General features: G+C 37.3%; 1 protein-coding gene across 1 annotated transcript in view; it reads left to right on the forward strand.

Annotated features, from left to right (window-relative positions):
- The window catches only part of LOC120630805 (S-adenosylmethionine decarboxylase proenzyme), a 48383-nt gene that overhangs the window by 20969 nt on the left and 9992 nt on the right, over window positions 1-17422 (forward strand). The window contains exon 3 of the mRNA XM_039900092.1: window positions 16791-16992. Coding sequence (XP_039756026.1) covers window positions 16791-16992 — 202 coding nt within the window. The remainder of the gene's footprint in view (window positions 1-16790; window positions 16993-17422) is intronic.

Genomic DNA, 17422 nt, shown 5'->3' on the forward strand with positions numbered 1-17422 from the left:
TTTGCTGTATTATCCTATTTATAGTAACGCTTTTTAATTATTTATTTAAATTATTTTAATCTTATATCCGAAAAACTTCGCAGCGTACGCTAAAGACAATGTTATCAAGCAAACGCTACACATTATTAGCATTAATATAACAAATTGATAAATAAGTAATCGGCTCCACGTTTCTGGACGACCTATTTGATTGCGTTTCGTGAACTCTGTACACGAGACGAGCGCATGATTGTTATCTGTGTTTAGTTTAGCCGGACCAAGTTGAAGGGATAAAAAAAAAGTTTCCTTATTAAAAACTACAGTATTCAAATACTTGACCCACTTCTTGTAACTATGAGTTATCACAAAATTTTAAATCTCTTCTTTTATCCATTCATTCAAGACTGAAATTTCAACTCAGAGAAGGGTTTAGGACGTTGTCCACCACCAACGTTGGCAAAGTACGGATTGGTAGACTTAAAACGACTACTGGAACTCTATGCAAGTTTAACTTAGTTTAGCAAGTGATACTTAATTCCTTAAATTAAAAACGCTCATAACTCCGAAAAGTTAAGTCGTACGTGCCGAAGATAGAACTTGTTCCAGTCGAAAGGGAAGCCGAAGCGTGAACCGCAGGATTTCACGGCTCCTGTGTATGGTTAAATAATACCTTTTAAATGTTTAGAATCGTTATCGATTTAGTGAATCAGTTAACTATAATATTTGTCACAATTTTTTAACTCTGCTCATATTCCGTTATTTAAGTCATAATATTTAGTTTGACAAGCCTGTCAGACAATAGGTGAGGCTGGAATAATAAATAATATTTTGCACGCTCGCGTAACAACACAATTTTCCATAACTCTGAATTCATACGACCTTGAAGCTAAGATTGAGTAGAATTTCAATGTCATATATGTATGTTATACCGAGTGTATAAAGCCTGATGGATTGGTGCGGCTTTTTGTGTAAACGAAACTCGTTTAGTTGAGCTTCACTTAACGAGTGCCTAAAAAAAGTAAAAAATGATGTTGTTATCAGAAGTGGGATCACTTTGTACGATTGATCTTTCTTCATCTTGCGTAGTCGTAATCGAAGTTGACATTAGGCTCAGGGGGTCTAGAACTCACGAGTCGAAGAGGCAGTATAAAAAAAGCTTGCTAATCCTGTTTACGTACCTATATTGTGTTTTAATGGTGTATTTCATTAATAAAGATTTTTCTTTCTTATCATCGGATTATTATTGTAGCTTTAGATTGTGTGTTGCTTAAGGTTGTCTGTATACTAAAATTTTTACCATCATTCCTGCCTTGTACGCCTGAAAATATATCGATATGGGAAGGCTACAATATTGCACATTCTATGTAACTTGCCCTATATATTATTTCTGTGTGGTGTACGATAAAAGTGTGCATTGGCGTTTTAATTTTAACAATTGGTCGCCCACTTAGCGCAATTATACCAAGATCAATTTACATTATAAGTTTGATGTAACATTATGGTTTTATTGTCAAAAACAAGGTTCTGTTATAATCCAAAAAATAATTATTAAAGAGTATACATTCGTGTATGTGTCAAATAAATGGTAGTGTATTTAATGCACACCTTGTTTATATACACTAGTACATAATAATATTAATTGTGGGAAATTTTATGCTCCAGAGTCCGTGCAATTTTCGTAAAAAGAGGTGGGATGTATATATATATATATATATGAATAGCGTGCGTGTGTATATATATACACATTTCACGAGAAATGTAATGCACGCAAATTTCAAACCAAAGCTACAAGGGTATCCAACGCGCCCTCGACGACGAGAAGCCAACAATAAACTTAGCCGGGTGTTCTTTTTTGTTATCACCATCTCACATTGTCTTTTAAAATATTTTGAAGAGCAACCAGGTTAGAGCAAAAAATCACATCCAAGCTTTTTTGTAGTCTTTTATTCTATAAGCTTCCGTTTAATAACAAGTTTGAACTTTTTAATAGGCATCTCCAAGATTTGAATGGGTAGTTTATTGTAAAATTGTATGCAATTTCCAAACTATATGTAATATGTCAGTGACCTCTGGATATGATTGATCGTTCTCGAGACTCATCTCAGTCGTGCTCAGTGACGTCAGCGCGACTCTTGTATTGATTCATTACATAACTTAACGCGTTCATTTTACCCTAGTAACATACAAACCCGCCTGGTTACCTCGTTAGTCTTATTACTACTGTAAAGTCATACTGCTGGTTCCGCTCTCATAGAAGAGAAACCAGCTACCTCGCTACACCAATTCAAAAACCCACAATAAATTACTCATTGACATCTTGGAAATGTCTCTTAAAATGTTCAAAGTTTGTATTAAACGTAAGCTTATAGAAAAGTCCTATTATAGTATAAAGGACTACGTAATCGATAAAAAAGCTTAGGTGTGAATTATTGCTCTAACCAGGTTGCTCTTCTAATAATTTTAAATGACAATGTGTGAGATGGTGATAAAAAAAAAACAACCGGTTAAGTTTGTTGTGGGCTTCTCCTTAGACCAGGACGCGTTTGTAACCCTTCGTAGCTTTAGTTTTAAGTTTACGAATATGGTTATCGCCATCATATCATTACCGTGTAATTCTCATGTACGCATCAAAAGTGCCACCTATTGTCCTACTTGAATAAAGATATTTTTGACTTTTACTTTGACAATACGATATGGCGGGATTAAACGATTATTATCACGTATTACTCCGTGGTTCACGGAAGTAGACACTACCGATTTCCTCAACCAATCATGGCTGGTATTGAGATTTATACAGAAAAACCTATTAATTTTTTTTGAACTATCCTCGAAATCGAAACACGATCCTTCCTCGTAATGCGTATTTGAACATGCCAACTACTAGATGGTTATCTATTCCCGTTTTAATCGAATATCTTTCCTAACAACATTTACAATCATTTATCTATCTTGCGGAAAATAAGAGTGGAGCTAACCGCTTCAAAGCCATCTTGCCATTAAAAAAAAACATTTATTGTATAGTAACTATACTGCAGATATTTGTTTTAACACATTGTTAAGTCTAATCAGAATGAGACTATATTATATGTCTGCGCTTATCTATCTTAAAATCAAGTTACAGAAATACGCGAATGTATAAATGTGATCCGTTCTCATTATTGGTAATGCAATAATTAGTTTTAAGCAATAAAATATGCAGAGTTTTGGATTCTTATTCGTTCTTTCGTAGTTCAAGACATACATAGACGAATTATTGCGTTCCGAATGTACGTGTTATGCTTAGTTTTAGAAATGCCAAGCATAAAGCGTAATTACACGAAATAAAGTATTTAACGGTATTTCCTTTAAATTGTTGTTCGATATAGATTTTCAGTAAAAATGTAAATACAGCGTTGGTGGTATGAAAATATGCATTGATAGGCAAAAAAAAATCATCTAGTGTTTTGTAACCTGCAGTTTATGTGTTTTATTCAACACATTGTTAAGTCTAATGTATGTATAGGCAAAAAAAAAATACCGGTATAGGGCAGTGCATTGTTCCTTAAATAAACCATTGCAGTATTGATTAAACAATACGAGTGGGTGCTGTTGCGTTGTAAGTGAGTGCTCGATGTGTCACTCATGCCGTACGGGGCTGGTGGGGGGTGGGAAGGTCAAGGTGGAGGTCCGCGCATGCGCTTCACACTGGCCACTCAGCCGGGCAGGCGTCAAGTCGTCGATTGCAGACGCTCATGTATTATGTCTGGTACACGTATTTTGAAGATAGGCTGAGGGATACGAAATGATGGTGAACCATTCGTTTATATAAAAAGGTTATATAATATGCTTGTATTGCTAACACTATCTAAAAATGAAGTTGATTTATTTAGGTTTGGGCGCACCTAAAGTAAGAAGAAACAAACGAATAAAGAATTTCAGTTTATTCAGCACAATAGGTACATAATGTTACATTTATAATACAATATTTAAAATAAATATAATAATATAATGTAATGTATGTACAGCCAGTTTGGGCTCAGCCTTTTTTGTTTTTAAACATGGTAAATTGGGGATGCTCAAAATAAAAAAAAATCATTTACGGAATAAAAGCATTGCTCTATGAGTTATTTAATTTTTTATTAAATACATTTCATTTTCAGTGTTCCCAATAAAATCTGGCAGATGGTTAAATATTTTATAGACATTGCGTATGGACTTGTGTAGTGCTAATATTGGATGGGGGGCATAAAATTTATTTTTAGTTTTTTTTCCGGAAAACTCCTTTTTTCGAAACCGCTTTTACTTTGCGGATTACCATGATACACACTGAAAATCAAGCTTAATTTACTATGCTCCGCTAAAAGTTTTTATTATTCATTAACAGTTGTTGCCCGCGGCTACGTACGCGGGTTTTGGGTTTTTCATGAATCCTGCGGGAACCGTCCATTTTACCGGGATAAAAAGCAGTCTATGTGTTAATCCAGGGTAAAATTAATCTCCATTCCAAAATTAAGTCTAATTGATTGATGGACAGCGGAAACCATCGACTATAAACAGAGCAATACTTCGCAGGGCATACAAGGAACACATCTTGCAAAGTGTTACCCTGTGTCCATCAAGCTGATGCGTAGATGGGAAGCCACATGTGCCTGTGATCAGACCGGCACCCACCCCCTTCAGACTGTAACACGGCATTGCAACAATGCTTTGCAAAAAAAAAATTCAAAATTCATTTATTTCAAGTAGGCCTAATTAATTAATAAGAACTTATGAAACGTCAAGTCTATTTGTAGTGACTCTACCACCGGTTCGGAAGGCAGATTCTACTGAGAAGAGCCGGCAAGAAACTCAGCAGATTGCTCTTTTCCAACATCATTTTAAAGTTTAACAATCTTTAGAATTTTTCCGTTTTGTGAGAGATGAGAGTGGAGTGGCCTGCTTCCAAGCAGCCTTGTCGTTAAGGAAGCTGCGGCAGAATTACGCATGGTGGTACGCACAAAAAGATCGACTCCTTACAAAAAAATGGTCCACCATTAACAATATTAGTCGTGACATCAGAAACGCTGTCCAAATAGCTAGCCTGCGAACAAATACCGATATGACGACCACTAGCAAAAAGTAGTCTTACAGTCTGGATTCGCATCGCTGTCTGACGATCGGACGTACGTGTCTTCAAGGTCAAAACACAGTGTATATAGGCGTTACAAACAACACAAACAATATGGTTTCGGCGGAATAACAGCGCTCAGGTTTTTATCTGATTAAAAATCTGCAGCACTATCCTTAGTCGCGACCATTTATTTCAACATAGTTATAGAAAAATTGTTACTATGTGGTTTACTTACCAAGATAGATTTCATAAATGATCAATAAACTCGTGAAGTAATTGTTCTAATTAGTTACTTATTGACTAAGGCTTTATGACTGTGAGATACTTAATTGTAAACAAAAGAACGCGCCGTAGTACGAAAAACTAATCATTGAGAGAATATTTTTATGTTCTTGCGTGCGTATATGGAACCCTCTTCTTTTCTTTCTTTTAAGTAAATCCATTTGGGAAATTTTATTATTATCACCTTACTACTCAGCATATTAGGACTGGTCTCCTTTCTCATGGAAGAGAGCGATTAGTCGTCCATGCAGTTCCTAGGAGGGTTGGGGGGCTTTAACGATTAGTATCCCAACTTTGTGACTATAACTTATAATGAATTATGGCACGAGGCACGTTATTGGACGACGCCAATTTCCTAGGTGCTGGTACTAAAAAAAAACCGTGACAGAAAAACAGCCCCTGACAACTTTTTGGTACAACTTTAATCCAAAAACTCGTGATTTGACCAACGCGTCTTTTATAGGTCTCGTTAAATAAAGAAAGTTTTGGCTTTGACTACATATGCCCAGCTGAGTAAACGTGTAGGTGCTAGGTCTCAAATTAACGACCGAGCACTGTCAAGGTGAACCGGTCGGATGCGATACAAGCGTCCCTGCAATCGTCTCGCCTCATATTACGTAGCGTTATGTAATCCTGGTAACGGTTCCATCCGATACGATCAATTGAGCGTAGGTATGCACTAAATTCAGATGTAATTATAGTAGTTTCAGTTTATTTTGAAGCTAAAACTCTTAGAGTGCTCTCAGCTTGAGCTCCGAACTCGTGTACTGAATATTAAGAAGTCGTTTACGATATTCATACGCTGCGTAACGTTATTCAGAAGACTGAGCAATACCTATAATTCCTTTGATTCGGTGCAAACTTGTGTTTGAAGTCACTGCAGAGATGCCGAATGCCGGCTACCGGTATATCCAAGTGTTGCAGTTTTCGTATAAAAACGCCGTCATGTCAATCCATATACTATGAAGGCTAATTCAATTTCAGCGTGGAGTGCGACTAGGTGATGTAATCTCCCCGAAGTTTTTCCTCTGCGTTATATCGAGTTTTCGGCTAAAGCTGGTTTAGATATTAAACCAGGTGCGATTGAAATAAACGTGGTCGTGTGCCAATTCCTGGTTGTTATATTATGTTATTGTTTCGTGTCTTTGACTTGTATTGGCATGTAAACACTGTAATCGTAATGATCGTTATTATAATATTACATCCAACCAATCGACGTCCACTGCTGGTCTTTTGTAGGGAGTTCCACAATACACGGTCCTGGGCCGCTTCCCTCCAGCGGCTCCCAGCGACTCGCCTGATGTCATCTGTCCACCTCGTTGGGGGCCGACCTACGCTGCGCTTACCGGTGCGGGGTCGCCATTCCAGCACCACCCAACGTCTATCGGTTCTCCGAGCTATGTCCCTGCCCATTGCCACTTCAGCTTCGCGACTCGCTGAGCTATGTCGGTAACTCTAGTTCATCTACGGATCTCCACATTTCTGAGTTGATCACGTAGAGATACTCCTAGCATAGCTCTCTCCATCGCCCACTGAGTGACTCTGAACCTTCTTATGAGGCCCATAGTTAGAATGTCTCACAGTAGGGGACAATACTCTCTATTATACTATAGGCGATACTACTTCTATATTCGTTTCAGATTATAGGAGAGTGGAAAGATTAAGCTACATGGCAGAGCTGGCTTCGACATTAACATTTGTTTATTGTATTTATCACATGTTAGTATCATGTTATTAGTACCTAATATTGTGTTGCTTAGTATTGCATTTGTACAAAATGTAAAAATGTATGTGTATTAATATTATAAATGCAAATGTGTGTCTGTGTTTTCATTATCTATTCTCACCTCAACAACTGCACCAATCTTGATAAAATTTGGCACATATATAGCTTGTATTTTGGATACTAGGATATACATATAGACATAGATTACTTTTATCCCGGAAAAACTGATGGTTCTCAAAGTATTTAAAAAATGCAGAAAATGCGAATGTATTTGTCAATCCGAAGTAATTTAATATCTACAACTATTACGATATAAAGTAGCCATCGGTTTCAGCTTTCAGAAAAGTCACTGAAAACGGTTGCAGGGGCCTCACTACCATCGCTATCTTAATATTACAGTCTATATAACATACCTTGACGTCCTAAAGAAAAGGATAATAATTCTGTAACAAAACGTCACAAATATTACGATAATACTGTTTTAAGAGATCATGGAACCACTATGGAAGTTGCCACCAAATAACCTTCTAAAGTTCTAAATCCCTATTTTGCATTCTCAAACCGTAGTTTCCAGCCGAGTTCACTGCTACTCCCTACAATGAAAAAGAATGTATTAGGCGTTAGCAGATGGCAACTTTCCACAGTGGTTAGCTAAATTTGATGTCAACTGAGATACAGAATAGCCCTGCATGTAGTGAAAACAACCGTTTCGCGTCTCAGGAAGTACGCGCTGCACTATTTTAATCCTAGGTCGCTAAGTTTAGACATCTTTCTATTCGCATTCATGAATCTACCGACACGAGCGAAATGCTAATGAAAACTAGACACAAAGTCTGCTATTACAATTGTGTTCCTTTGTTAGGTCAATGACGAAAAGTACTTATGAACAAGAAAAAAAAAACATGTGTACTTATGTACACGCGTTAGAACAACGAAGTTATACTTATTTGGCGTACCAAGATAAAAGTCTTTTCGAAAATTTTATCTTTCGCCTTATTCTACGTTTGCAGTAAAAATGACACTAACAACAGAAAAAAAGTATTGTTTGAACTTAACTACTAACTTCGTGGTGTCGGTTTTTTGTGACGGTGTGCGTGCGCATCGTAAAAATTTACTTTCACCATTTTTCCATAACGCGCCAAAAGAAGTATAACTTCAAAAATCGACTTGCCAAATACTCAAATGATACCTCCTACGAAATAAATTGTGAATAGATTTTTGTATAAATCAAGCTTGAATACTGGAAGCCAGTAGCACAAATACTATGAGCTTCCAGTCGCGAAGAAATATGAAACTACTAACTACCAACTTTGATAGAAGATTCAAATTCAAATAAAAAATTTCTTTATTCATGTAGGACTTTTACAGGCACTTTTAAAGCGTTCATACATATATGTTAAAATAATTGTAAGGGGACGGTGATAATTTCGTTCGGCAACTTAAACCTAAAGCTACGAGGGTTCCAAACGCGCCCTGGTGTAAGAAGAGCCCACAACAAACTTAGCCAGGAATTTTTTTTTTGTTTTAACCATCTCACAGTAAATTAATATTAAGCTTTGAAGTTAGAGCAATTCACACCCAAGCTTTTTTACCCTTTAAGTAATCCTTAACATTATAAGATTAGATGTGTGTTATCCCCCGATTTACTGAAATCGTCTGCGTAACCCTTTTGAGTGTACAGGCGTGATGTGTGATTGTGTGAGCAATGCATATTTATTGGTATAGCGTTAACGCAGTTGATTTGCTTGTATTTCTCCGTAACTTAGTTTATGTGAAATAAAAAATGGCACCATTTTCGGAATAAAAAAAATAGCAAAATGACGGACGCCCGAACATACATTAAAATAAAAAACAATCACCCGAATAGATAACCTCCTCCTTCTTTAGAGTCTGTTACAAAAATCTTTAAATTACACTAAGAAACATTGGATAGAAGCAAGCGTTTGTGGAAATCCATGATATATGTATTATGAAAATTAAGCTAAATTTGCTATATTCCGCGAAACGCAGGGGAATCTTGTGTGGTGTAATTTATAATTTCTTCAATCCTTATACTCCACACCAAACAGATCCTCGGCGATGTACCCTCTACGCATGTTTCGCTCCGAAACCGGAGCATCCTCAGGAGATGTTGACTTTACAATGAATATACAATTTTCAAGTAGTAGTAGTAGGAGGTAGTCGACTAAATTACACCATACAGATTCTCCTGCTGTTCGCGGACTATAGCAAATTAAGCTCAAACCGGAGCATCCTCAGGTGATGTTGAATGAAGTACAGCAAACTAAGCTTAATTTTCATAAGACTAAGAACCGTTTATGACTATTTAACAATTTTATAATATATTCCAGGGGTACTCACCCTTTTAAGCCCGCGGCACACTTACAACTTAAGAAATTTGTCACTGCGGTAACTTATCTACCTATCTATTACAACGGGCTTTTGAAATCGATAGGAAGTATGTTCCTACAGGTTAATTAGGCAGATTGGCACAAAAAAATAAAACATTCACTTTTTTACCATAAAAAAAAAAACTAAAACTACTCCATCCTATTAATGTGAAGGTGATCTCTCCACACCATTTTTCAAAGCCAAAAGCAAATCAAAAAATTCACGGCGCGGCGGTGGAATTGTATTATTTTCTGTTCTTTTTTTCAATACAGAATTTAATGAATGATGCGCTGTGTGTGCTTGGCTACAATATTTTTATATTTTTATGAAGCCTAATAAAAAAACTTTTTTTATCATAAATTAATATCAGTCTTCCTGATTTCCGGATGCCCATAATATTATTGGGACCGTAAATAAATCATAAGAACGTGTTTTGGCCACGGCCTGTTACCGTGTTCTGGCACGTGTTCGTATTACTCACAAGTACCTACGCAAGATGCGCTTACTTTATTTCCCAGTGACAAAGATTCATCGAAGCCAACGGCCCCGCTTTCATCCAAGATTGCATAAAATATTTGCTAAACCTTAACCGTTAGAAAAAGCCTTGGTAGCCTAGAAGTTAAGAGCTTCGGCTTTTCTTTCTGGGAGGCTTAGGTTAATTCCCAGCACCTTATAACTTTATTTATTTATACTCTTTATTTGCACACAAATAAAAATACAGAAGAAGAATAAAATAAAACACAGACAGAAGAAGTATACAAAATGCGGCCTTAACGCTTTGTAGCGATCTCTTCCGGGCAACCTTAGGATAAGGAAAACAAAAGGATAACATACTGAAGGTTGTGCATATTAAAAAAAAAATACATACTAATACTTAAACTAGATTACACAAAAAAAATAATACCTGCTAATATTATAAATATCAATGTAAGTTTGTTTGTTACGCTTTCACGCAAAAACTACTTAACCGATCCTCATGAAACTTTGTACACATATCCTTGGAAGTGTTACAAGTAATAAAGTATACTTTTTATACCGACATTAAGCTCGGTTCCTTTGGGAGAGGGGATATGAAAGTGTTTAACGATTTTACACCATAACTCCGACAAATTATAACCGATTTAATAATTATTTTTTAAATATAGAGGTTGTAATATGTGTTTAATTTTGCCCAATCTTTGTGTATATCTGATGAAAGTGGTTGGAGATTGAGGACAGAACTCCTCAGCTCCTTAAGGCTTAGCAATACTGAATACTTTATTTTTTTAGAACTACAACTAAATTGCCACATCAAAAAACAAAATCAAACGCAGACGAAGTCGCGGGCAACCGCTAGCAAAAACTAACCGCAAATATTAAAAAAAAATAACTTTCAGAGTTATGAGATATTACTTGAGGCGTAGGTGTTAAGTCTCACGTGCCTGTAAATACCCCAGCAAACACATCCTTTAGAACATTGCAACAGTGCTGCTTTGTGGCAGAAACCATTCAGCCATAGACTTATTTACACGACAGGCAAAATTACCATGGTCTGCGGTGGCGCAAGCAGAAGTTAGAGTAAATGTACTTTTTATCCCCCAAAAATCCATATTGTTAGTCCATTAGCTTTATCCCATAAAGGATAAAGCGTTTTGTGGCTATTAAACGGCCGATTGGCGCAGTCGGCAGCGACCCTGCTTTCTGAGACCAAGTTTGAGCGGGTTCGATTCCCAAAACTGGAAAACTGTTTGTGTGATGAACATGAATGTTTTTCAGTGTCTGGGTGTTTATTTGTATATTATTCATTAAAATATTCATCAGTCATCTTAGTACCCATAACACAAGCTACGTTAACTTAGGGCCAGATGTGTGGTGCATTGTAGTTTATTTATTTATATTAGTTACAATTATTTTATTGACTTTTGAGACTGCTAATCTTGTCGGCGCAGGGCGCGAAAACTTAAAATAAGCCACTGCATTGCCTGATCGCACACACGTCTATATTATTGCAGTGTTCCGCTTATTGGCAATAATATTGCCCGTGTGCGGACCACCATAGGGCCGCACCCTCAATAACTGAGTGGACGGGTGTCGGTGTAATACCTGTAAGTTGTCGATGCAAGTCGCCGGTCGGTCGGATATTGATTGGAGCCTGCGCGCTCAGTGCACGGGTGACGCAGTTTATTTACCTACACTAGGGATGCGGCCGGGCACTCAAGTCTTATATTATTACAATTAATAATAGTAATGAAAAGATAATAATAATAATAATGAAAAGGTAATAGAAAGAATGAAAATAAATAGATGCAGAAAGTGGTATTGCTGGACTCGGTGGGATAGTCCGCCGATTTCTTAGCCTGTAGCCCTGACCCCCTGCCGTCTCTGGTGTAATCCTCCGCCAAGTGCAAATATGTATTTATGTAATGTATATTCAAGTGTATTAATTTCTATGTATCTTAAGTAAGTATATTTATGTTGTTTTGGCTCACTATATGTATTTATTTTGTACACGGGCGTGAGAGTAAATCTCGACTACAGATTCTGAATACTTGCACAGACATAACAATAATAAGACAAGTAGCCAGGACAATCCATCAACAGCTTACTCTTCAGTATGGCTTTATCGATTTCGAGATGCCTTACTATAGGTACGATCCGGCGTCAGTTCTTGAAATCTAGCAGTGAATTGTTATACTGGGCTCGAAAGATTATCACTAACAGGTATATTACAGCCAATAGATCTGATAAAGTGCTAGTCGATCGATCAGTGCGCCGCGCCGTGCAGTGATTGTTGGCATTACTATTTCGCGTAAAGCTAATCTTGTGAAAGCTGAAAGATTACCGCCATGTGAAGTGTTGAGTCGAGCGCCATTGTTGTGATAGTCGTTTCAGTCAATAGTTTTCTCGTGAAAAGTTTCGACCAACATATTAAGAAGCTTTCTGTCTGTTTGTGTGTTCGTCGGCAGACTACCGAAAATAAACAAGCAAGGAACTCGACAGTCGCTCTTTTATGTTGCTGTCTTGCTAGAGATGAAATGGTGTGCTTCCAAGAAACCATTTCATCATTATATTGACTATTTATAAGTTATTTAAAGGTTTCTAATAAAAAGGTAAATAGTTAATATGAAAAAGTACGATAAACAAATTCAGTTAAAAGGGGATGAATGTTAGAAGGTTATCGATCCGATCTCGTCTCGATATACCCGTAGAAGTATCGTGTTACATCCCTAGTTCTTACCTACTCTCTGTTGTTTACGCCTTCCCGACTTGTTTACTGAAATGCGATGCCGCTGAATTAGAGTTTTGTTTGTTAGAAGAAAATTCAGTGTCTTGTACTAAGTTCTGACAACCTTCCTAGCGCTGTGGTGGTTTTTGTAGTAATAATTGACGGACAAAGCAGATGGCCCACCTTATAGTAGTTTATATATAGTAAGTGGAAAATCGTCGCCTATAAATAGAGCAAAACTTCGCAATGCCTGCAACGTATACGTCCATCAACCACAGGCGTAGGTGTTAAGCTTCTTGAGCCAGGAATTACACCGGCTGCAATGCGCTTTCAGACCGAAAGACAGTACCGGCCGTTTGGCAGTAATCAGCGTGGTGAAAGCTGTGGTGTTATAAGTGGGGCCTGGTGGAAGGGAAGCTTCGGCCTTGGCTAGTTACCACCCTGCCGACATAGACGTGCGCCAAGCGATCTGGTGTTCCGGTACGATTGGGTCTGGAATATCCCAAACAGTTTAGCCCGCAACCATATTAGACTGCATTACAACTTACCAGGTAAAATTGCAGTCAAGTCCTTTTTAATCTTTCCCACCCATTTGCTAATATTTTAGGTTTTTTTTTATTTATAGGATATTAATTAAAACAGCCAAATAAACTTAATAAAAACATAACAATTAATCAATATTGAAAGCAACACAAAGCAGTTGAATTAAATTTGAAAGATAAAACATATAAGTTATAAAATTAAATGTGTCCACGTCCGTGAAATAAAACCAATTTCAGATAAAAAAAAAAAAAAATTAAGAAGTTTAGTTTGGTATGATAATATAAAACTGATTTAACTTTATGGCCAGCTTATATAAGTGAACATTCATCATATACTAGCTAGATAGCGCGTATAAGTCAACTTAGAGAGAGAGATAGACATAATGTCGCAGTCTTTTTTTTTGCCTTTTTAAGGGATTTTTTTGTCATAAATGATTTCATCGAAACTTAAACCGCTTAAGCAAGGTACGCAGCGGAAGCTATGAATAGGGCAAAAAACCCACTCTGAAATTTCTTCATTGGTGCTATGCTACTAGCGTGCTGGTCTTAGCGTGATGATATATCATAGCCTTCCTCGATAAATGGCTTATTCAATACTGAAATAATTTTTCAAACCGGACCAGCACTTCCTGATATTATCGCGTTGAAGTAGACAAACAAACAAACTCTCCAGCATTATATTTATATATATTAGTATAAGATAATAGTATACTCAAGAGTTCTAAATGTTATCAGTGTTCTTTTTTTTTGTGAATCAACTAACGATAGACAATCGTTATCTTGTATAGCGACAGACCTCTGGCCTCGTGAATGTAAATTCTTATCGTTAAAGTTATTTATATAAATAACATCTTCACAGTTGAAGTATCCTAAAGCATGGTATGAAGGTATCTTTATATATATAATTCTTCTGTGCGTGTGTATGTCACTGAACTCCTCCTAAACGGCTGGACCGATTTGAATGAATTTTTTTGTATGCGTTTGGGTGGCATCCTGGATGGTTTAGATTCACAAATCAGCCCGAAAGATGGCGCTGCAGTCGGTATCTAGGTTATTTACCTATACTGCAACTAAACGGCTGATTTATTCAGGTACGAGTCTGATTTGATAAACTCTTTCAGTGTTGGATAGCTGATCTATCGAGGAAGGCTATAGAGTATATACCATCACGCTAAGACTAAAAGGAGCATAGGACCAATGAAGAATGTTTCAAAATCGGCCACTTAGCTTACGCAACGTGCGCTGCGTAAACGGTTAAAGTTTCGATAAAATCACGCATAAAAAAGTTTCGCCCTTTATAAGTTCTAAAAAAGCCTGGTACAGCAGACAGCATGTCTATCTTTTAAGGTTGACTTTTACGCGGACGACGTCGCGAGGGACCACTAGTATTATATAAATACTTGAGCCTGTTTAAGTAGTAGTTGAGCTTTTTGTGACAGAGCTCGTCCGGGGGAGTAAATAATAAAAAGCCACGAGAACACACATCGCCATCAAGCCCCAAAGTAAGCGTAGCTTGTATTCATTTCACTTTATTGTATTCATTTTATTATATTTTATACAAGGAATAAAAGTAAATAAATCTTTATCTTTATATATATATATTTCTTGTGTGCGTGTGTATGTCACTGAACTCCTCGTAGACGGCTGGACTGATTTGAATGAATTTTTGGGTATATCTTTGGGTGGCACCCTGGATGGTTTGGATTCACAAATTAGCCCGACAGATGGCGCTGGGGTCCGCTAGTAATATATAAGTATATGACGAAAATACACACATCGGAATGTAGCCCGAAAGTAAGAGTAGCTTGTGTTATCGGCACCAAGATGACTAACGAATATTTTTATGAATAATGAACACCCAGACACTATTGATGACATTAATGTTCATCACACAAACATTTTCCAGTTGCGGAAATCGAACCCACAGCCTTAGATTCGGAAAGCAGGATCGCTGCCCACTGCGCCATACTACCACCACGCTTATTTACATTACATTGTTGCAATGCTGTTTTCCGGTCTGAAGGGCGTGGTGGCTGGTTTAGGTACATAAGGCTAAAAGGTGGCATGTTCCGGGACGAGTTTTCCACCAGCGCTGCTTAGTGTTGCCTTTCTCATAGGCGATGGTTCTCCACATTCCACCAGGTTCCAATTATTACTATTAAAAAAAAACAGAAATGAAAAACCAGGGTTACGTTGCAAAGTCGCAATGGGCGTAGGCTCAGTTAAAAGACCTCTCAAGGTGCAATCCAGTTTAATCCTCTATCTGTCCGGTAAACTCCTGTCAAAATCGGTCCAGCTGTTTCGGAGTTGAGCCGGAAAAAACTAAACTGAAAGACAGACAGACAAAAATATTATGTCTGCGAATATTGGAGCGTATGCGTATTGGACATTTGCGGAATTCCATTATATATTAGAAAAATTAAGCTAAACTGTCATTGGACACGGATGTTGATAAAAAAAATACAGCGTTTTAAACGCTTGGTTTCTAAGATAACTGGTACTGATTAATAAAACTAACCTACGATGATGATGTGTGTAGATTACGCTTTTGGATACACTTCTACAACATTAGATAAAAAATGTATTTTTTATCAATCTTTTACATTCGACTAAGTTCAAGAGTTCATAGTACTGATTACGTACTCACTCCGTTAACGATAAGAAAAAAAATGGGCGTTACATAATAAAAATAACAGGCGTTTAATCGCGACGCGAAGTCCGCGGATTCAGCAGTCATTCTAAACAATATGTACCTACTCCGACCCACCGCGTCGTGCCACCCGCTTACTAATAGAATTTTGGAGCGTTTAAACAAAAACTTAGCGTTTTACAATAGAAATAGACAGACATAGGACCCTACCCAGCAAGCATAGGATTGGTACACAATAAGAACAAACAAGTATTCAGTTATCGATTTGTAGTCGCAGCAATACAGTCGCTCACTTATCATTTTAGTAAGCCATATTCGGTTAAGACGATACATTATATTTTAGTAAAAAAAAATATAATTTTAATAATAATAATATTGTTTATTTCTTTCATCAAAATTGCACATATAATGAGTTCACGAACTGGCTATCCTAGCTAGATTTTATCCGTGTTAAGGATAACCAGCCCTCGCTCCCGGAATATACATAGACAGATTGAAATTAACACATAACTATTGTGTAGCTTTAATTGTAACTTAAAAAAAAAAGGATATAAAATTTTAGTATTATTTTGTGAATATGAATACCCTAACTCTGCTTCTATACTTTGTCCTTTGGTAGGTTGCCTAGTAGAGATCGCGCCTTTTGTACCTTTATTTTTCTGTCTGTTCTGTATGCTATTACATTACCTATGATGTATAATGAAGTGTATTTTGATTTCATTACCTTTTATACATATTTTTATTGGTTGCCTAGAAGAGAACGCTATATATAGCGATAAGGCCGCCAAAATGTACCTTCTACCTTAATGAACTATTGTATTTGCATCGAAATGAATTTTCTCTGTGTTTAACAACGAAAGTATATTAATTCATTCATATTCGCTCTTTTAAATACTATTTACAAAAAAAAAATTTGTTTGTTACAGCGAAAGCAGCATGTTTGTGTCTCGCCGGCGCTGGATACTGAAGACGTGCGGTAAGACCACACCGCTACGTTGCGTGCGCGCGGTTCTTCAGCTGGCACAGGAAACCGCGGGCCATTCACGCGTGCAGAACGTGTTTTACTCGCGACGGGAGTTCGCGCGGCCGGCTGCACAGCTCAAACCGCACGACAACTTTGATTCAGAGGTGAGATACTCTCCACAATCACATAGTCTTACTCCAAAACCTTTACCAGTAAATGTAAGCTTGAAGAAGTGCGGCATGCGTCGCTTCGCTGCTGTCTCCTTAAAGTTTCGTTTGGTGTGTTTCTATACAATCTTTGCGATGAGTACTGAAGATTCCACATAATCAGCCCCCAAATCTTATACATCTCGATTTGACTCGGTTTTTTTGCCTTAAGTGTTAAGCCTTTTCTTGTTTGTATATCACTTCACATAAGCCAGAGTGAAATAAAACACTCGGTTGTCGCAGTTTATATAAATGCCGCACTCGCGCAATCAGAACGTGTTTTACTCGCGGTGGAATGTCACGCGGCAGGCCGCGCAGCTCAAACCGCACGACAACATCGATTAAGATGTGAGATACTCTCTCCCACTTAGTTATACTTACCAAGAAA

This window comes from Pararge aegeria, chromosome 17 (assembly GCF_905163445.1).
Source record: "Pararge aegeria chromosome 17, ilParAegt1.1, whole genome shotgun sequence".
NCBI classification, from domain to species: domain Eukaryota; kingdom Metazoa; phylum Arthropoda; class Insecta; order Lepidoptera; family Nymphalidae; genus Pararge; species Pararge aegeria.